Genomic DNA, 20,667 nt, shown 5'->3' with positions numbered 1-20,667 from the left:
CAGAGTGCTCACCACAACTCAGTCCCATTACTGACAGAGGTGTGCATCACCGAGCTGTAACTAACCCAAACTAACGTAAACCTGCAAAGCCTTTCTGTTTACATACTCAAGCTAACAACGAGCTGCATTCTCACCCCTGCAGATTCACACCCTACTGCTGAGCTTCACTCTTTCTTTTTCTGAAACGGAGGCAGCAGAGGCATGTGATCATAGAGACTCAAGTGTCCTTTTTACTGAGACAGCGGCAGCTCTTTTTCAGCACCACGGACAGCTGCCCTTAAACACTGAAAACTGATGTCTTCAAACCAAACACCAACACGCTCTTAGCTCCGCCCATTTTTGGACAAGAAGCTCCACCCACTTCATACACACATGGTCAGCATCACCTACCCCAGGGTCGTCATGGTGACGATGGTGTACCAGAAGGCTGCGGGGATGCTGGTGAACTTGCTCCCGGACATGCCCTTCTCGGCGTAGAACATGACAGTGGCGAAGATGATGATGGCCATGGTGAGCGAGAAGAGCAGGAAGCCGAGTTCCGAGGCGCAGCTCTTCAGCGTGTAGCCCAGGATGCGAAGTCCCGCAGAGTGCCGCGAGAACTTGAAAATCCGAAACACCCGGAAGACGCGTAGTGTGACGAAGGCACCACTCACGTCCTCGTTGTCGGTCATGACCAGGCCGATGTAGTACGGCATGATAGCCACCACGTCGATGATGCTCATCACGCTCTTCACAAACTTGTAGCGACTGGGAGCGACCAGCAGGCGGAGCAGGTACTCCACGGTGAAGATCATGACGCACGCAGTGTCCAGGCAGAAGAAGGCCAGCTCGTACCGCTCACCACATGACATCACCTTGACACGGTTGGGCGCGGTACCGCACGGGACCGTCTCCACCACATTGGCGAGCACCGACACTGCGATGAAGAACCCGGTGACATAGTAGAAAACCAGAGCCATGGTGGATGTGTGCGGATTCTCAAAGGCGCGCCACATGCTCTCCCGGAAGCTCATGTCAACGGGCACTGGCTCGTTGGACTGTTCAATGTCCTCATCGTCCTGGATGCGCTCCTGGTTCTCACGCCGCCGGTCCTTGTAGTCCTCATAGCAGCAGTCCCCGATGATCTCTGGAACGATGCCAAAGAACGCCAGCTCCTCGTCGTACGCCGCAATGCACTCCTGACGGGGGTAATGCAGCTTCCCAGTTCGGTAAAAGTTGAGGATGTGACGGAAGATGTCCGGGTCACGGTCAAAGAAGAACTCGTTGGTCTCCTCGTGGAAGAAGAAGTCTCGCTCTGTGCTGCCCAGCAGCGTGTCCGGGTAGCGCTCCAGCGTGTCCCGCCATGTCTGGAACCTCGTGCCGCTCACGTTTAGCACCAGCAGCCCGTCCTTCGTGCGCCGCTTCTCCTGGGGCGGCAGTGGCATGGGCGTGCTGGCCACCGGCATCCAGCCAATGGCCGCCGCGCGTGCGAACGGCAGCCACGCGGCCACTCCCGCCGCCATGCTGCTCCCAGAGCCGTGCGCGCGCTCAGAGAGGGGTCAGGCCGAGCCGCGGGAGGACATGCGGGGGAAGGGGGTAGCCGGGGAGCCCGAAGAACGGGCCGTACGCACCAGTGCCACGCGGCGGGGTCACGGACGTCCACGTGTGCCGCGCGTGTACAGAAACGCGTAAAAGTGGGAAAAACTCTCAGAGCGTCGCTCTCCTCTTTGATTCGCCGCTCGGACCCGCTCCACGCGCACACACGCGGCCGCCACGCATGCTCTGTCCAGGCTCTGCCCGCCAACGGTCCCCCTGATGTCGAGAGCTGAGCGCGAGGAGCAGCGCGAGGAGCAGCGAGGACAGACTCGAAGCTGCGCTGAGGAGGCTCGCTCTCACACACAGAGAGAGAGAAAGGGAGGCGCACACACTCCTCTCTCTCTCTCTCTGAGGGGGCGTGTCATGGAGCAGTTCTCGGATCAGATGGAGACACGCGGACCGTGTGTAAGCCCTGGCGGGCACGCGCCCCCCCGTCAGGTGGAGCAAATTGTTTTAGGCTCCACAGGGAGCGCGCAGGACGTCTCTTTGTTTTTTCCTCAGGCAGCAGAAGTCCGAGGAGGAGGAGCTTCATGTACTTATTACAAAAGTTGCCTGTATGAGGGAGAGCTGTGGCTCAGCAGGTGAATCTCAGCGGTCCCATCATTAACGCGAGAGAAATACTGTGTGTGTGTGTGAGAGAGAGAGAGCGAGAGAGAGATGAAAGCTGTGTGTGTGTGTGTGTGTGTGTGTGTGTGTGTGTGTGTGTGTGTGTGTGTGTGTGTGTGAGTGTGTGAAATATCAAACATTTCCAAAATTTATGAGAAAGAGCTCTGCTGTATCCTTGTGTGTTTGTTCTTGTGTGGATCTGAATCTGAAACAGCTTAATGCAAAAGCTGAGTGGACACACTGTCCCAGCACACGGTCAGTATAACATCTTAACTGTGGTCTCTAATGCTTTCAGGGATCCGTGTAAAGCGCTGTAGATGGTTGAAGTTAAAGGAAATTCTCACTTAGTTTTGAGAAACTGTCCGAAAATCACTGAGCTGTGAAATAAAGTATGTCATCCTGAAACGCACTGATTCGACCAAAATGTTCAGGCAGCAGCGCTCTAATAGTCTGAAGGCCAGCTGGTCATCCTACAGACACAACTTAACAAATGCTTCATTTGGAGAGGAGCTCAAGTGGATCCAGCCTTAGAGAGAAGGAAGCAGAGATCCTGGACCTGGTCTCCAGCCGGATTGCCTGGCATCGTCAGGTCCATTAGACTCATTAGTCTAATGGACCTGATCCAGTGTTTGCCAAAGTGCCTGGGCCTGTTTTACTGCAGCTCCACACTCTCACTGCAGGAGGTCAGAGGAGTCGACACATCTGGAGTCTCCTCATTTTTCATAAACTCTGGCTGCTAACCAGTTTTCTGTTTATGGAGTGCTGTGACATCATAGCAGAGTCATGTGTATCTCCAGACTTTTTTAAAGAAGTTGCTTTCTGTCTGACACCTGTTACTCTCAGCCAGCCTGCTTAACTTTGGGATTTCCTCTCACAGAAGATGGCAGCTGAACAGCTCCGAAACATCAGTAGCCAGATGTCCGTTTGTCAGTCTGAGTGAGCCCCACTGAAATCAAGTGAAGTCAGAAAAGAGTAGGTGCTCGGCAGTTCGCAGACCCTCTAAACAACATTATAAGCACCGGATCGCTTCTTCCTGTCAGCCATTGCTAACAGGAAGAAGCACACAGACTAACTTCAGGCCAGAGAGCATGTGAGATGAGGAAGAGTTAACCAGCATGTGGAGCTCATTTAAAACTGCGCAGAGCTGAATAGACGTGGCAGACATCAGGAAGAGTACCAAAAAGAGCACAGACATGAGCAGCCCAAAGAGCGCAGTCTTCATCACACAAGAAGTCACATGACGGGCTCTTAGAGACGCTCCGAAGAGATGGATGTCCATGAAACCTACACACAGAGCAGGTTGATCCATTGAGTGAGTTAGAGCTGTGCTGAGCTCCAGCATCAGCAGTCAGAGGAGGTGCAGGCAGGAGGCAGGAGGTCTCACACTGCTCCTAAATCACAGAACACAACGAAGCCAGAGCAGCTCAAATCAATGCTGCCAGTGTGTGTGTGCTGTCATTCAGAATCTTTGATTGATGGCTCCCTGCAGAACTAACAGGGAGTCTGTGTGTGTGTTCCCGTCTTTGTTTTTCTCGTTATGAGTTTGTGAAAATCTCGCCACTCTCCATCATTATCGACTGCGGGGTAAACATCATGGTCAGGGCCGTTACAGGCCCAGCGCTCTGAGGTGTGCGTTTCTTCTCAGGACATCTGCAGACACGGTGAGTTTAATGATTTGTGATTGGCTGCACCGGGCCCAGTTTGTGTCTGCAGTCCATCAGAATGTAGCTCCACAAACCCTTGGAGAAAGCAGGGAAACACACAGACCAGGCACTGCCTTAGAATCTGTCTGCTTTGACTCTCCTCGAGCCTCTCAGAGGTCAGAACTGCTCACACAGACCTGACTTGCTTTATTTCAGTGATTATCATTAAACAGAGACACACAAATAATCCATCGCTCTGATCAACATGCTGCCCTCAACACTTCGAGCTAATTGGCTGCCAGGGATTTGCAGGTCAAAGGTCAGTCACCTTTTTTTTCCCTCCTGCACAGAAATTTATTTACCACAACAACCCAACCAAACGCCTGAAGAGGAGCACTCAACAGCTGTATGACTGTTTCCTGTTTACCCACACGCACACACACAGACACTCATGCACATCTAAGACAGGACAGACTCCTTCATTTCAAACATGATTGCATGATGCTGTTGTTTCACTTTAGTGTTCATGTTGTGGCTCTCTGGGTCATGTGATATCCCCTCCACCCCACCCCCATCCTATGTATTGTTGTTGTTGTTTTTTTAAAACTGGAAATGAGGATTTCATTGGCTGAGAAGAGGATGAAGACCCTAACTGCCACAAATCCATGTGAAATGCAGTCAGGCAGCGTCCTTCAGTGTTTTCATGAATCTGCATTAAAGCTTGTTTAGTTGCTCTGTTATTCACACGAGGTCACCACAGTGGAAAGCTCTGTATGTTTCAGTTGGCAGATTCTAAAATGTCAGTCTATTATTAATATTTTTTTAAGTGGATGCCCTTCATGAAATGATTTCATGAGTGACCATGATGAAGTGGACGAAGAAGACGAGCTTACTGATCATCAGGAGATGCAGCTCAGTGAGAAAGAAAAATGCACTTATCAAAATAAAACAGGAAATGATAATCAGGGACGATGAAGGAACTAAGCGAGAGAAAGATGGACGGATGGGAAAGCTTTAAAGACATGAAGACACAGAAGTGATCATAGGTCATAACCCCAAAGGACTGAAACTCAAAGGCACCGCAACTCGACTGCAGGCTCGACAGGACGCCATGAGAGGGCATCAGTAACAGCGCGCTGATCGTCAGCACTCAGACTAACCCAGCGAGGGATGACGCAGAGAGAATGTTTCTTTTCAAACTAGAACCATCAAACTTCTGCTGCATCAGAGACTCAGAGAAGGAACACAAACCTAACTTCATCCACAGATGAACATCACACGTGCTGATGTTTCTGCAGCCTGAGTGCACAGCATTTATCTCTAAGACTTCAAGAAACTTCAGAGGGAGGGCGTTATTGTTCCATGTGTCTGTTCTTGGAAACATGCGGGAAAACTGGAAAATGTAAGCTGACAGAGAGCGTGGTGTGAAGCTGCTGCCTGAATCACAAAGTAACTTTAAACTTCTGATTTTCCGCCGCGGTGCAGCGGCTTCACGTCTCAGCTGTGAGAAAAAACGGTTTAATTACAGCTTCGTGCCAAACACCCTGCCGCAGATGTGCTCTGCATTAAACAGCAGCTCCTCTGACTGCAGCAGGTTTCCCTACAGCTACAATTACAGCTCATTACTGTTTCAGATATCAATTAGACCCAACACACACACACACCGGTATCAGAGGGACTGTGGCAGTTGTACACTGAACCCGATTTCATTAATAACTGACATTTAAACACTGCTGTAGGAAATGAGTTTTTAATGCCAGCAGAGACGCTCATACTGAATGTATTGATTATAGATTATTGATGATTTTCCCAGCAGTTTCATCCCTTCTGAGGTTCAGTTAAGACTAATATATTCATATCTTTGAATATACCAGCCAAGCTCTTGAAAACCCCGTCTGCAGAACCCTCTGCCAACTTTCTCCCAGTCAGTCACTGAATCTCACATGTAGAAGTAATTTTACTCCATGTCTCACAACTCACTGTCACAATCTGGTGTGTAGAGAAAGCAGGACTCACAGGCTGGTTTACAATATCCACATTTTTTAATACAGACTGAATTGAACATGAATGATTGGAATTAAATGGGAAACACACGAGGAGTTGAAAGGGAACTGAGAGAACGTGAGGGCTTAAATAGACTGGATAATGATGATGAGTGGAAACAGGTGAGAACACAGCTGGGATAAATCTAACTAATGAAACAGAAGAAGTAAAATGAAACATAATGCACACAGACAGATGACTAACACAATAAAACAGGAAACATACGTGGGAAACTAAACAGTCCAAACTGAGGATAATGGCACCCGACACTCCCTCTTATAAAATAGATCAGTGCTCCAGAGAGATCTGTATGAGGTCTGATCATCACTTCTCCTCCTGACCTTAAAAAAGGAGTTTCACTGTAATGTCCTCAGTCTGAGTAACTGTGACGTATATTTACAGTGTTTGACCTCGATGAAGCGTTTGAAGTGAACAGGCTCTTATTTGTTTGGGGCAGTATATCAGAAAGTAAATAACAGGTGAAACCTCAAATGCAGCTCTTTAGTAGGATGTGAGTTGGAAAGAGTAGGAGTTTGGTTGGTCTTCTTTGTTTTTCTTTTCCTTCTCTGGAAGGATTATGTCATAGGCCAGTTTGAATTGAGAAGGTGTGGTCTGAGAGTATACAAAGCTGGACTGCAGCATGTGAGAGAGGGATGGATAGGTCGCCATTTTGGAATTTGCCTTGTATGTGTGTAAAGGATTGGCCAAAAAAACTAAGGTTGTTCGGTGCTCAGTGATCTCTTACAGCCTGATACACAAACTCTTCTGGTCTCTGCAGATAATTTCGCCCCTCATAACAGCTGTACAGGCGCAGAATGTTTTTATAGAAGGATGTTTTGTACTTGTGAAAACTACTACATAAACACAGATAAAGCAGCTATTACGGTAAATATAAGGGCATCCTGTGCAGGAAGCCTCTTTGTTCTCGTGTTTTACGTCTCCATATAAAATGGTGTCTCTCTGCTCACAGGCACAAACTGACATACTGGTAGACTGATATAAAAATGTGACTTTCCTAACCCAGCGATCCCAGCCAAATCAATGAAACTCTTGACAACGTTAATGCTGAGAGCTCTCATTGTATTCCTTTGGATTCCAGTGTGAAGATGCTGGTCTCCCTCAGTCCTGTTTGCTATGAAACAGGAAACTAGCGGGCTGACGGGGAGGAGGTGTCTTTGAAAGGCAGAGAGGAGAGCAGGATGAAGGAGTTGTTTCATCAGGTGCAGTTTGAAGGTCATTGAGCTGCTGCTGGATGCCATAAAGATTCCCGAGCTTTGTTATAAATATTTGAAATGTGTCAGCCTGCCAGTGTTTTCGGAGCTTCGATTGGCTGAGTGTTTTTATTTGATCATGCTGGTTCTTTGTGAAGCTGTTTGAGTGGTTATTACAGTCCAAAGTGAATCTAAAATGCTGCGTTCACTGCAGATATTGTGTTAGTGAATAAAGAAACACAGCTGTCCATATTTCATGTGTGTGGAAGCTCTCAGTGACGCCTCAGGCTGGCCTGGAGATAACTTTGATGTCATGTTTGTGGCTCAGATGATGTTCAGCTGATCGTATTTTATCTCGTGATGATGCAACTTTAACAGACACACATCTTGCTACACATTCCCAGCTCCATGTGTACCACGACTGACAGAAGGAAAGGAAGTCAGAGAGCTGAACAGCAGCGATGTTTGGAGGTTAGTGAAGTTTTGGAAGAACTGAGTTTTATCTTACCCCCTCAGAATCAGAAGTTTGCAAACACACTTACACATACATAGACCCCCAGTAGTGTCTGGCAAATGTCATTTAGAAACAAGCATCTTGCATAATTCCTCATAATTCTTCTTGGTTTTCTTGGCACAAACCTGGCTTCTGCGTGTGACCCTATATGTATACTTTTAAACTGTGTGGATCAGAGAAACTTCAGCATTAATTCAAACTTGTTTTTTAAAGTCATCAAAGATGAATGCTGTACAATTGTTTCACCTCGAAAAAAGATTTCAAAGAAATGATTTTTTAAAAGCCCCAAATGACCCTGACATCCATGAACAGGAAGAGTGGATGGAAACTTCTGACCACAATTCAAAGCACCGTCATGTGAGAAGAGGAAGATAGAAAATGGACCAGACTGGTGCACAGGAAATGTCTGAGATGAGTCCATCCATAACACGAGCTTAGTCATCTATTAGTGTTTTTCACGTGATGCTCTTTGAGTCTGAGAATAAACTCAGGAACTCAGGAAAGCAGGAAATAAAATGAATTTGTCCAATTTAAAGAAGAAAAATGTTTCTGCAGGAAAAAATGCCTCAAAAATGATGAAAAGCACTGGAAAAGATTCAGAGGGAGACGTGTGCATCACAACCAACAATGACCATTATTTACCCTATTTACCGTTCAGACTGGAGCACACTCTTAGAAATCTGCTTTCAGGGTCTTTTTCAGGTTCCCTGCCAGTACAAGAGGAGCTGGTCAGTCCCGGTTTCAACTGCTGGATGAACACAGGGAAATACAGGTCTGCCTGTCTGATTGAGATGAGCTGTGTGCATAAATCTGATGTCTGATGGCTTTTCTTTGCTCGTAAAGCCTCATTTCTCCTCATCAATATGGATTCTCTCGAACTTCTTTGTGTGGCACATCGTCTCTCTCAAGAGACTCAGACCTCAAGTGTTCAAACCTCCATGACACTTCCACAAACTATCGACTGACCTCTCCAGCTCTTTGTTTTCCCACAGAGCACCTCGCTCGCAGAGGCCATTTTGTTTTTACTCCATTATTCAGAGCACTCTCAGTTTTACTCTCAGGAGGACTCTCAGTGTTGTCTAATGTTTTCTGACCAGGAAATTCATTCAGTGTGAGTGTTAGAGCCAAAGGACGAACACCGTTTCCTACAGAAGCACCTGGAAACCATCCAACCTGCTCAAGATCGAAACTGTGACTCCAAGGGAACCTTTCGGAGAGGTTGGAGAGGTCGTTGATGTGGATCAAGGACATGAATCTGTTTGTCCATGCTGTCTCACAGCAGTTCCCCAAATACAGACGTCAGACTCTCATTTTGCTCTTTTGTGGTTTGCATGTCCAGGTTTTATCAGCCTGCTGTCTTAATGATAGGCCCACAAGCACATGCAGGAGATTTTTCCAGGTTTTAAGTTTAGATGGTTGAACAGTTTCTCTTTTCTTTGCTCAAAGCTCTGAGAGAAGAAAGCAGGGGAGCTTTTTAATCTGTATCAGCCTGCACAGAGCTGCAGCTGCATCTGCAAGCTCCTTTGTAACCCACCTCCTCCACGTCGGCTCCTGCTGTTTGTGAGAGAATCAAAGTCATTTGTGTTGTCAGTGATGCTGTGCTGTTCTTTCTGAACAGAAAACCTCCAATTCTGAATAAATGTGGAAAAGCTGCAGCTTTCTCTCCATGTGGATCTTTGTTTTAAAGTATTTGGAGTAAATCTGTATCTTTAAGTGCTTTAAATGAAGTCGTTTGCTCTCCTGGGAGCCCATTACTTGCTGATCTAAACTGTGCGTCTGACTCTCACCACAGCGATGGCTGCTTTTTTCTGTCTGTAGCTGTGAAACGGGAGAAAATAATATAATTAAGGCAATTTAATCATCATCAGGCACAAGTTCCCCACCTCTCCCTGCACAGTCTTCATCTTCCGTATGAATGTAAAGACACTGCACACCTTCCTGTTACTAAGCCACAAACAAGGAATGAAAAACTGGATGAAATAAGAAAAAGAGGAAAGTTTCTGTCATTTTAGCAGCTTTGAGCATTAAAAGATCATTTTGCTTCCTCTCCCTTTGCAGTGGCTCTCATTAATGTATGTGTTGTTGCAGGGCTGCTAATATTGACTAGTCACACATGTTAATGTGAAATCCAGCAGAACGTGTAGATTATAATGTTGCCTCCTACATTTCTTCTGTTGGATGTTGTTGTGTTCCGTCTGTTTTGTGTGGTTCCCTGACATAAATAAAGTTTCTTGCTTCTTTTTGTTAAAGTCTGCTCATCATTTGTGAACCTTATTTCTGCTCTGCTGCTGCTTTTGGATTCGCTGTGGGACGGTGAGTTTTATGTCGTCACTGTCTCAGCTCGCACTCAGGGTAACGTTTGCTTCCCAGAAGGCTGCGGGACACGTCTTCAAACAGACGGCATGAGCAGCTTCCTCCGAATCCCCTCGACAGCGCCGTCCTCACTGCTGCTGCTACACCAATCGAACCTGCTTCAATTGAGGTTCCAGGTCGATCTCTGAAAACAGAAGGTGTGATGTGAAGCTTCCGCCTCCTTCCCTTCAGCCCCTGGGGTCTGCAGCAGCTCGTGTGAAGAGACAGGATGCTGCAGTGCTGCTGGAGAGATTCAGACAGAGAAGCTCACCATGTGCAGACTCTGGAACATTTTTCACTCCAGCATTCAATCACATTTAATATTTATGACTCCACAGAGCTTCTCCATTGTTTGTGTCTCATTTCCACTCGCAGCCACCTGCAGAACTACCATCTGGAAATGAAGTTTGGATACAGCTCCATTCACTTCAGTCTGTGGTTTCTTCTTCAAAGGGTCAGGTTGTAAGGAAAAGTACATAAATCTATGACCACAAGGGGGTAGCACTTTAAAGTTGTGGTGTAGCTTAAATAAATATATCAACCTGAGGTTTGAATGTCCACTAGTGACCAACTATCACCATTAAAGATGACGAGCCACCATCGAATTGATCAAAGTTGTCTGAGATGGGATAAAAAACCTTTGCCATTACTCTGCCAGCACCCACTTGTGGACAGTCCAGGCCTCAGTTGCCTAGTTAACTGCCAGCGGTTATTTCACAATTCATCAATTGAAGTCGCTGAATAGCGTTGAGTTTTGATAGGCTGTTATGGTGTGTCAGACGCGCACATCAATCCATTCATCTGGAAAAATGACCACATGTAATCACATCAATCAGCTGTAGTGGGACTAGACTGCAGATCAGACATCTCCGACACCAAGACATGCATTTTGTTCCTGTAATGATGACTTCATTTCTTCAGCTGTGTTTGATTGCATTAGTTTGGTGGAAGTTGGAGTCATTTTCATGCTTGGAAAGTCGTTACAGACAGAGAGAGGGTAGATTTACTAGCCAGGCTGACAAAAGTCAAGATTTAGCAACAAAAGATCCAAACTCTACAGGTTACATCGCATGTTTCGAATCAAACTGTCTGTCGTGTCCCTGAGCAGGAAGCAGATTTATGAATCATTAACAGTTTTTGGTGAGCAGCAGGTTTTACTGAAAGACTGAATGATTCAGGTCCAAACAAACTTTCACCTCCCCTCTCCACCACTCTGTGGTGGGATTAAATGTTCAAGTTTTTTATCAGCTTTGTTTGTTTGTGTGTGTGTGTGTGTGTGTGTGTGTGTGTGTGTGTGTGTGTGTGTGTGTGTGTGTGTGTGTGTGTGTGTGTGTGTGTGTGTGTGTGATGTTGGCATGTTTATTACCATATGAACTGTGACAGCACCCAGTGATTGGGTTATTGGTTTGTTTGTTTCAGGACCCAGTGAGACGCCCAGCCATGGTTCCTGTCCTGTAAACCGCAGCGACCCTGAACACACAGTCTGCAGGTCTATCAGTTAAAGATTGATGAGCCGAGGGCTCAAACACAACAAGTTCTTCCTGAGCCTGTAATGACACCACGACAACACTGCAGACATCTGCTTGACAGCCCGAGGCTCAGCTCGCTGCTTCTCCACCACATTAAACTTCCCGTGCCAACAGATGTCATTGCTGTTTCCTTCACCGGCAAATCTGCGCAAGAACAACACAGCAGCTAAAACACATGAGTGCCGCACACACGCCTCCAACAACATGTGAGCAGGTCTCTCAGAGCTCCACAGAATAAATGAACTCCAGAATAAAACCAGATTTCTGCTTACAGTGACTGGACTTCAGCGCCTTTAAAGCGCTGCGTTACAAGGAAAGCTAAATCCACCAACATCCACACAAATCCATCAAATTACACAACATTCAATAAAAATAGATTCAAAGAATAAAATGAGCAGTTCAGAGACATTAACAAATACAAAGTGGAGCCTGGAAACAGACACACTGAGAATAAATAATCCTCTGCTTTGTGTCCAGACAGAAAAAGCTTCTTCTATTTTTACTCCCGCTCTCAAAGGAGAAAACTCACTGATCATTTATAGCCGCAGGTCCAATTAAAGCTTCCACAGGAGGCAGAACTCACTGCTTTGTGTATCTGGAGCAAAAATGCTCAGCTCAGAGAGTCTGCTGTGGTCAGTAAATCCTGAATCAGCTGACAGCAGGAGGAAACCTCTGGAGCACATTAGAGACCACTTTGTGTTTGTCCCCTGGAGCTCACTTTAGTCCCACTCTGATGTGTCCTTGGTCTGAAGGACTTGGAGATAAAGTCACATGACAGTGATGGAGGAAGGGGAGTGCGGAGGACAGGAATACATGAAAAGACCAAGTTCAGTTCAGGGACTACAATTAGCAGCTACACCCTGTTTTGCCACAAAGTCAACAAGGCCACATCCCTAATAATGCAAACTTTGACCCTCAATACAATTTAAACAGGTAAGTTATAAAAACCGTACATGTGTTAGGAAGGGTTAAATTATCTATATAAACCAAAAATGTTGTGTATCAGGATGTAATTACGTTTATTTCTGCTGGAAAGTTGGGAGCCTATGGGGACCAACTCACTGCTGGAGGGATGTGGGGACATGTCTTTTGGATCATTCTCCTCACTCAGTAAGTATTGTGCTTCTTAATAATATGCATTATTGGATGGATGGATGAACAGATGGATGCATGGATGGATACATGGATGAATAGGAAATGATGGATGGATGGATGGATGGATGGATGGATGGATGGATGGATGGATGGATGGATGGATGGAGGATCCAGCTGTATCATACTCTTTATGCTTTAGGGTAAGGGTCTACACCAGATTTCTCCATCTGGCTTAGTTTTGTGGTGAACCTTTGCCAATAGGTGACTTGGAACAACAACTTGGTGAACACCTGGCAAAGTCACTCAAGAAAGGTGGTGGTGGTGTGGGGGGGGGTATGGGGGTATGGTAGAAGCAAAACAGTCACGTTTTATTGATGTCAGGTGAAAAACAAAGCCAGCACTACAACAGCAGTTGCAGTTCCTCTGGCATCCAACAGGGGCAGCACTGACTCAGTCCTCATAGACTCCCATGTTGAAACTTCACAGCAGAAATAAACATCCTGATACACAAACTGTTTCGGTCGCTATAGATCATTTCCCCCTTTAAAACAGCTCTACTGTGAGATGAGTTTTTTCACTTCCTGCTTCCATCATTTCCTCTCCCTCCTTAAAGCCTCAATTTCCCATGATTCCCTGCAGTCATTATAAACCTTCTGAGTCGGCAAACTCTGATCAGGTAAATTGTGGCCGTTAGCCTCCTGTGGGGTTTAATGCAGTGTTAATAAAGCAGTGCAGCAGTGTGGTGATCGGGTCAAAAAAAGAGAAATAACCAGAGGGGATTGTGGGTAATTCAGCCAATTAGAGATTAGAGAGTAATGCCGCAATCAGAGGATGAAGTCTTACAGCAGGTAATTACCTCCACAGGACTTTATTTCCCTCTGAGGGCTGAGGAGGAGGAGGAGGAGGCTGGCAAAAGTTTTAAACTCACGCTGATTAAAACAGTTTTAACAGGAGGAAAAAAACTGAAACAGGTCACACATTTAAGACTAAAAACAGCATCCATCCACTGTTTTGATGAGGCAACCATCATTATGAGGAGGTTTAAGTTTAACTGGGTTAATTCAACCCTCCTCTACATTTCTTCAGTCATGTCATCAGAGTCTCAGTGTTTTAAGCATCCATGACCTGATTTTTAGAGCTTCCTTTAAATGTTTCATTAAGAAAAGCCTCTTCCTCTGGACTTCTGAGGATATTTACCCTTGGACCCCCTGCTATGGTTTTAAATGTCCTGTTACTAGACTGCATTGATCTTCATTGCCAAGGCTTATTTATCACCTTTAAACAGAAGCATCTCACCATCAGACTCCTCATAACTCTATCTGAACGTGATTTTTGGGGGCAATCTCTATCACACAGTCTTTACCTAAAACCAAGAAAATAATGCTGACAAAATTCAATCTTTTAGCTCTTTCACTGCTGGACCATCCGTAGGCACAGAGATAAGTTCACCCCACAGTGATTACTGCTGAATCACTTAACCCTTTAAGGCCTACCATAGAACCAAGTCCGCCAGAGCTTATATTATATTTTTACATGCTGTAGTGCCATTTTTGGGAGCATTTCAAGTTGCTATACATCAATACAACCATTATAGCCCAAATTTTAATAATGTGTATGCATTAAGTGCATAGAAATTACATAAATTGCAAGAAAGTGCAATAAACTACAAAAAATTCAAAATCGTTTTTGTTTTTTTAACATATATTTCTAGTTAGAGAAATTTAAGAGTCTTATCCCTCAAAACTGTAAATACAAAAAAGTTGCACAAAATAGTTTCCCACCACAGGAAATTTATTTTAAGTGTCTTCATAGTTTTATTTTTGAAATACACCAATTTTTATATACTGCAGGAAAAACGAAAATAAATATTATAGTGCAAACTTGCAAAAAAACAGCACATGCATCAGAATAAACTATTTCCAGCAGTGCAATATGAGACCTAAGCATCCCAGAAACGACACAGAAAGTCAGAAAGTCAAACATAACTTTTAAAAACACCAGTATAGGCTCATGAGGCCCTGATGGTAAAAAACTACATTTCCGCGAAAATTACGTTCCTTCCGGTTTCGGGCAGGTAATTGCGGACATGCGATAGTTCACGCTGACGTCTATTCTAACGTAGGAAGTATTATGAACAGCTGGTCGGATCGGCAAAGCGTGTTTCTGGAATATTATGTTTTTGTTGCTGCAAGAGCTTTTTATGCAGTTTTTGCAAAGCTATATGTGGAAGGAAACTGTGACCGAGGACAAGCTGATGGCATAAGATGTAAGTACAACTCCTCCGGTTTCATATGCAAAAAAAATTATTACGGTAGCTTATGTGGTTGCAGTTCTACAAGGATTTAAAAGTAGTTGCGCAAAATGGAGCGTGCCCGCTCTGACCGGTTTTAAAGGGTTAAACAGCACCTGTCTGATAAAGTCAAGTAGAAGATCTCAATCTTAAAAAAAACCAGAATCAGTCAGTAACATCACCAGTCTGAAAGGTTAAAGAGACATTTCTGTGGCTCCATCCACACATGGAGAACACCTATCCAGAACGTTCCCAGGAGCGACCGGCCAACCAAAATCACTCCAAGAGCGCATCAACGACTCATCCAGGAGGTCATAGAAGCAGAGATGGGCAGTAACGCGTTACTTGTAACGCGTTACTGTTATCTGATTACTTGTTTCAAGTAACGAGTAAAGTAAGGGATTACTATTGCAAAAACAGTAATTAGATTACCGTTACTTTCCCGTAGGAATGCTGCGTTACTGCGTTACTAAAACCGTGATTTTTTTTGCGAGAATGTCTCACGACAGTGACGTAAGCAAGTGCGACGCTCGTGACAACCAGTGTTGGTCAAGTTACTTGAAAAAAGTAATTAGTTACTGATTACTGATTACTTCTCAAAAAAGTAATCCCGTTACTTTTCTGATTACTTATTTTCAAAAGTAATTAATTACTTAGTTACTTAGTTACTTTTAAAAAACATGATACACTACCTGAATGCGTGATAAAGCAATAGACCTTTTGGGCCAATTCTATTTTTTCTGCATAATCCATCATATAAAAGTGAATCAAATGGAAAAGTGTCTTTTTAAAAAATTGTTTATTACTTTTAATCTTAACTTTATAAACAGTGCATCAAACAAAAATTAAATTAAATTCAACAGTCTTTGACTTTAATAAATTTGTTTAACATTTGAACATATTTCTGCACATTACACCATATTTTAAGAAAATAAAGGCTTAAACTGTATTTCTGCATACTCCAGCATATAACATAAATTATTTTTGTGTATACACACACACATCCTTTCATATAAATACAGCAAAAAATAAATAAATAAAATTAACAATAACATCTTTTAACAGTTGGTAAAGTGCAGAGAGGCATAATATTGAGATTACAAAAACAGAAAATGCTATTGCATGCTACATTTAGGCTGTTAATCCAGTCTCAGTTTGTGGCAACCCTGAAAAAGACCTATGTTTTATTGTTTTCTTTTGGACTGAAACAGTGGTTATATCCAACCCGTTCTCACTCCCAAAGCGTAACATTTTACGCTAGGTGACAAATCGTCACCATATTACGTTTTCGGCTACCCACCACGTTCCTAAATGACGACCTCGGAAAAAGAGGAAATATGAGAACCGTCTGGAATGAACCTACACATGTTCGCTCTTTTTCTTCAAATCGCTTAGAAACACGCTATTTAACATCATTAAAGTCCTGGTTAAGGTCAGGAATAAGGTTATGGTCAGGGCTAGGGATAAGGTTAGGTTTAGGGCTGGAATATAGGGCTGGAACGTCTACTACCGCGGGAGCGTCATTGCACTGGATTCCAGCCATAACCCGCCGCGTACCATAAGAACGCCGAAGGTCTCCTTTCGCGTTCCTCAGGAACGCCGCGGGATGTGACAAAACATCGACATGTTACGCCTCGGGAGTGAGAACGCTCTGTTATATCGCATCAGCAGAAGCTTCTCAAACCTTCTATCAGACATTCTGTTCCTTTTTGGGGAAAGCACCAATCCACCTAAACTGAACAGCCGTTCCACTGGTGCACTGGATGGAGTTGGACTGTTGTATTTCATGTACATCTTTTTGAGATTTGGGAACTGATTCAGAATCTCAAGCTCATAGCCTGACCTTAAAAAGTCAGTTACTTCTTTTTCTGCTGAGAAGCTTTCTGTGGGCTGATTCTGAAATTCAAAAAAGTCCATTTCGGCTGGGCTGGCTGGGATTTGGGACACATTAGTGTTCTCAGTTGCAGGAGCAGCTTTACGACACTCTGTTATCAGGAGCTCCTTCACATACTCTCTCCTACGCTCATCTCTCAGCCAACGAAGTTTAAACTTGGGACAAGTGGCCGCTGCGAGAAGTCCTTCTTGGCTGTCCAGAACAGCATCAAAACGAGTCTTGATGGCCTGTAACATACAATATGATGCATCTAAGAATAAAATTATTTTACTATATAATTACCTATTGTCATTATTTTGTGGGCTTTACAGCTCTAAACCATCTATATTTTCTATTATCAATACTGTATGAGATTTAATTTTGGCTGAGGCTTTTGTTGATATTATGATTAATATTCATGATTAATGATGATCAATGTCCCTGATATTTAACAAGGGGTGAATATTTGGTCTTTTATTCTATCATTTTAATAATTGTACCCGCTGCTTAAAACAAAGTATAACATCCACCCACTGTGAATGGTATAATAAATTTAACAAATCCACCCAAAGCAATTAATAATAATCTTACCTTTACAATGACATCTGGAAGGCTGGCTGTCATTCTAGAGAGGTCATCTTTCATCTTTGACATCAGGCTTGTGAGTATTGGCAGTAAAGCCCCGTAGGTGCACTCATCCCCTTGTAAGATGTCCAGAGCCACTGTCAGGGGCTTCATCACAGTACAGTACTCTTTCAAGAACTGGTACTCCCTTTCATTAAGGCACTTGATTCCCAGTTTTACACACAGGGGATTAAGTTCATTCAAGGGAATTGTGATGATTCTAGAAATGGCCTCATACAGGGAATTCCACCTTGTGGATGTCGGTACCATTAGTTTCCTCCGACTGACTTCCTCCACCTGTTCAGAGGCTAATGTTGATCGACTTGCTTTAGTCCAAAGAGCAGAACATTTTGCAATGCTACTCCTATATACAGCCTTGGTGTCTGCACAGGAATTTAGATGTTTGTCAACATTGCTTGTTGAAATCAAGTTAATTGTGTGCGATGCACATCTGTAGTGTGGAGGGAGGCTAAACTGTGCATCACCAGATGCAGTGGAAAGAGCTTCTATGACATCAGTAAAGGTCGGTTCCTCGTCATCACCTTCTTCATTTTCAGATTCAGACTCCAAATGACAGGGCTGACATACTCTGAATGCTTTGGCAAAATTGGATGCATTATCCGTTGCAGTGGCAATAACTTTGCCTTGTAGTCCATATGATGAATGGATTTCTTCAATCTCTGCTCCAATTACATCATAGGTATGGCTGCCTCTAATTCTCTTGCATGCTAGAGCGGCCTTGTTGCGTTGTAATGTGGAATTAATCCAGTGAACTGTTACACCCATAAAACTTTTATTATTTACCGTCCAGATGTCAGCAGTGGTGGAAACAACTCTGCCTCTTCGAGTGTAGCCTTCAAGTTAGAGTTCATTTTGTCATATTCTCTCTCAAGGTATCCTACAAATGACTTTCTCTGGGGCAGCTTGACACCACTTTTAGTTGGTATTTTTTCTACAAGTAACGCGTTACTGCCCATCTCTGGTGACAACAGCTGTGTGCAGATCAACAATGGATCACATATCGATTGTGGGAGAGAGTATGAGCGTGCAGCATTTAAAGCGTGGAAGTACTGACCTTACTTTGAGTTTGATTCCATAAAAAGTGGCAAAAACATTAGCGTCCATTGTGCGTGGGAAGAAAACTTCTTTTCACAGCGAAAAAAAACCCCTAAACTTCCAAGCAAGCACCGAGTGCGCAACGACGTAATGGGAAACTCACAGAGAAAGTCGCGGATTCTTCAACTGACCGCGGCACACCTTCACCAGGGTAAACCTCCGCCTACTGCAGTCCTGCTTTACAGGTGAAAATAGAGCAACAGGACCGCTAGTCTTTGACTTTATTTATTTTCTGCTGTTTTACTTGCATCTATTTGAAAGAGTGAGTGTAAACACACAAAAAATATTTTATTTTATGTGCTGGAATGTGTAGAAAATAGGTTTAAATGTTAAACTAATTTATTCAAGTCAGAGAATGGTGCATATAATTAAATTTTTGTTTGATGCATAAAGTTAAAAGATTAAAACTGATAAAACAAGTTAAAAAAAGAGAATTTTCCATTTGATTACATTTTGTATGATGGATTATGTAGAAAAAGTAGAATTGGGCTGAAAGATCTATCGCTTTATCACCTATTCAGGTTGTAAATCGTGTTTTTAAAAAGTAACTAAGTAACTAAGTAACTAAGTAATTAATTACTTTTGAAAATAAGTAATCAGTAAAGTAACGGGATTACTTTTTGGGGAAGTAATCAGTAATTAGTTACTGATTACTTTTTTCAAGTAACTTGACCAACACTGCATAGAAGACCAAGACCAAGACCAACAAGATCTAAAGATGTCAGAGGTCATGATTCAACAATAACTGGGTAAAAATGGCCTCCAGGGAGAGTTGAAGGGGAAAACCGCTGCTGACCAAAAACAATCATCTGGATGATCACTGAGACATCTGGGTCCGGTTACATTGGCCATCAGAATAACAGCATTTCATGAAGACAACATCACAGTAGCAGGTGGTGGTACTGTGATAGTCTGGGCCGAATTCTACTATCTACCATAAAATCCTGGAGGAGACGGTCTGATTATCAGTTCATTGTCTGAAGGTCAAAAGCACTCGGACTACGCAGCAGAACAAGGATCAGAAACACATCAGCAGGTCCACCTCTGAATATCTCAAAAGTGTGCAAGTCAAAGTTTAGACTTTAATCAAACTGCAGGGCTTTGGCATCATTGTAGTGGCATGTTGTTCACGCTGGAAAACCCTGTAGCGTGGCTGAAATCACAGTTCTTCTCTCATGGTTCAGACTGGTGTGTTTGGTGTTACACTCTCAATCAAGGGTTGGCTGAGCAGGCATTCTGAGTTTCCCAGTCTTCAGCGAGGCTACCCGACTTCCATCAACCTCATTAGTAACTGCTTAAAAGGAGTAGCTCCTGCTCCCAGTCTCTTTCACATAGTTGTTTTGTCCTTTCTTTTATCTGAAACATGTCAGTGTGACAAATACACAAAACCTAGATTTTCAGCCCTCTCCCATCCCCCTGGCAGCACTAAAAGTGCTCCAAAAGTTGAATTATTTCTCAACGAGTCTCTCTGAATGCAGAAGTCTGCAGGCTGGGATTTTTGTGGACGCAGAGCCCCTTGTTTTTATCAGTTTGTGTGTTTCCGTGTTTAATTAGCGTCATTTCTCCCTGTTTGTAGTGTCGGCACACTCAGGCAGCACAAAACTCTCTATATAAAATTAGTGTTGTTTTGAACGCTGAAAGGTCGCATTGCAACTGCTTTGTATTTGATATTTTTATTAGATTTTAAAACTATAAGTAGATAATGGCGCTCCATGTCTCTAATGTATTTATTAAAACTTACTTTGCTGTACAGCACATCTACACACCAGCACATCCTGTCTCAGTCACACATATCATCCAGTTATTGTTCTAATCAAAGCCAAAACACTTCCTGCAGATATCATCTGAGCTTGTGGCTAATTAACCCTTTCATTTTTGTTCTTTCACTTTCCTACAAATCTTTGGAAAATCAGAGGATAACACGTGTGTGTAGAGTTTTATCTGATTAGTGAATCTTGTTGCAGCTTCAGATGCATTAAAGCCTCCTTATCCCTGCCATCCATCACTGGCACTCGTTTATCAGGCAGAGAGGAGCTGCTGGAGCTGCTGAAGCAGCTGAGGCGGCGACTCGGCGGAGTAAGCCTGAAATCATCTCTGTATCGAGCTTCCACGATAAACGCACCAGCCTCGCCTTTCAGAGCATGTTGGGTTGAGCTGCATGGTCCTCGGGGGCTCCGCATGCACACCACAATAAAC

At 43.9% G+C, this 20,667-nt stretch overlaps 3 protein-coding genes across 3 annotated transcripts in view; all 3 read right to left on the bottom strand.

Moving 5' to 3' along the window:
- Positions 1 to 1,971, bottom strand: part of LOC146649572 (A-type voltage-gated potassium channel KCND2-like) — a 105,129-nt gene extending 103,158 nt beyond the window's left edge. Inside the window, exon 1 of the mRNA XM_085387736.1 lies at positions 391 to 1,971. Within this exon, the coding sequence (XP_085243862.1) occupies positions 391 to 1,502 (1,112 nt within the window). The 5' untranslated portion in view covers positions 1,503 to 1,971. The remainder of the gene's footprint in view (positions 1 to 390) is intronic.
- LOC146649564 (uncharacterized) overlaps positions 1 to 20,667 on the bottom strand; it is a 380,555-nt gene that overhangs the window by 151,786 nt on the left and 208,102 nt on the right. The gene's annotated exons all lie outside the window — the stretch shown is intronic.
- On the bottom strand, positions 16,449 to 17,563 carry LOC146649571 (uncharacterized). Its single transcript, XM_085387518.1, has 2 exons — positions 17,323 to 17,563; positions 16,449 to 16,979 (listed from the first exon to the last, which is right to left on the bottom strand). The coding sequence occupies exons 1-2, from the start codon at positions 17,467 to 17,469 to the stop codon at positions 16,449 to 16,451; spliced, it is 678 nt and encodes a 225-aa protein (XP_085243644.1). The 5' UTR covers positions 17,470 to 17,563.

This window comes from Rhamphochromis longiceps, linkage group LG17, assembly GCF_057381845.1.
Source record: "Rhamphochromis longiceps isolate RC_006_pf linkage group LG17, R_longiceps_female_GT1.1, whole genome shotgun sequence".
Classification (NCBI taxonomy): domain Eukaryota; kingdom Metazoa; phylum Chordata; class Actinopteri; order Cichliformes; family Cichlidae; genus Rhamphochromis; species Rhamphochromis longiceps.
This window is presented reverse-complemented; position numbering and strand designations above follow the sequence as displayed.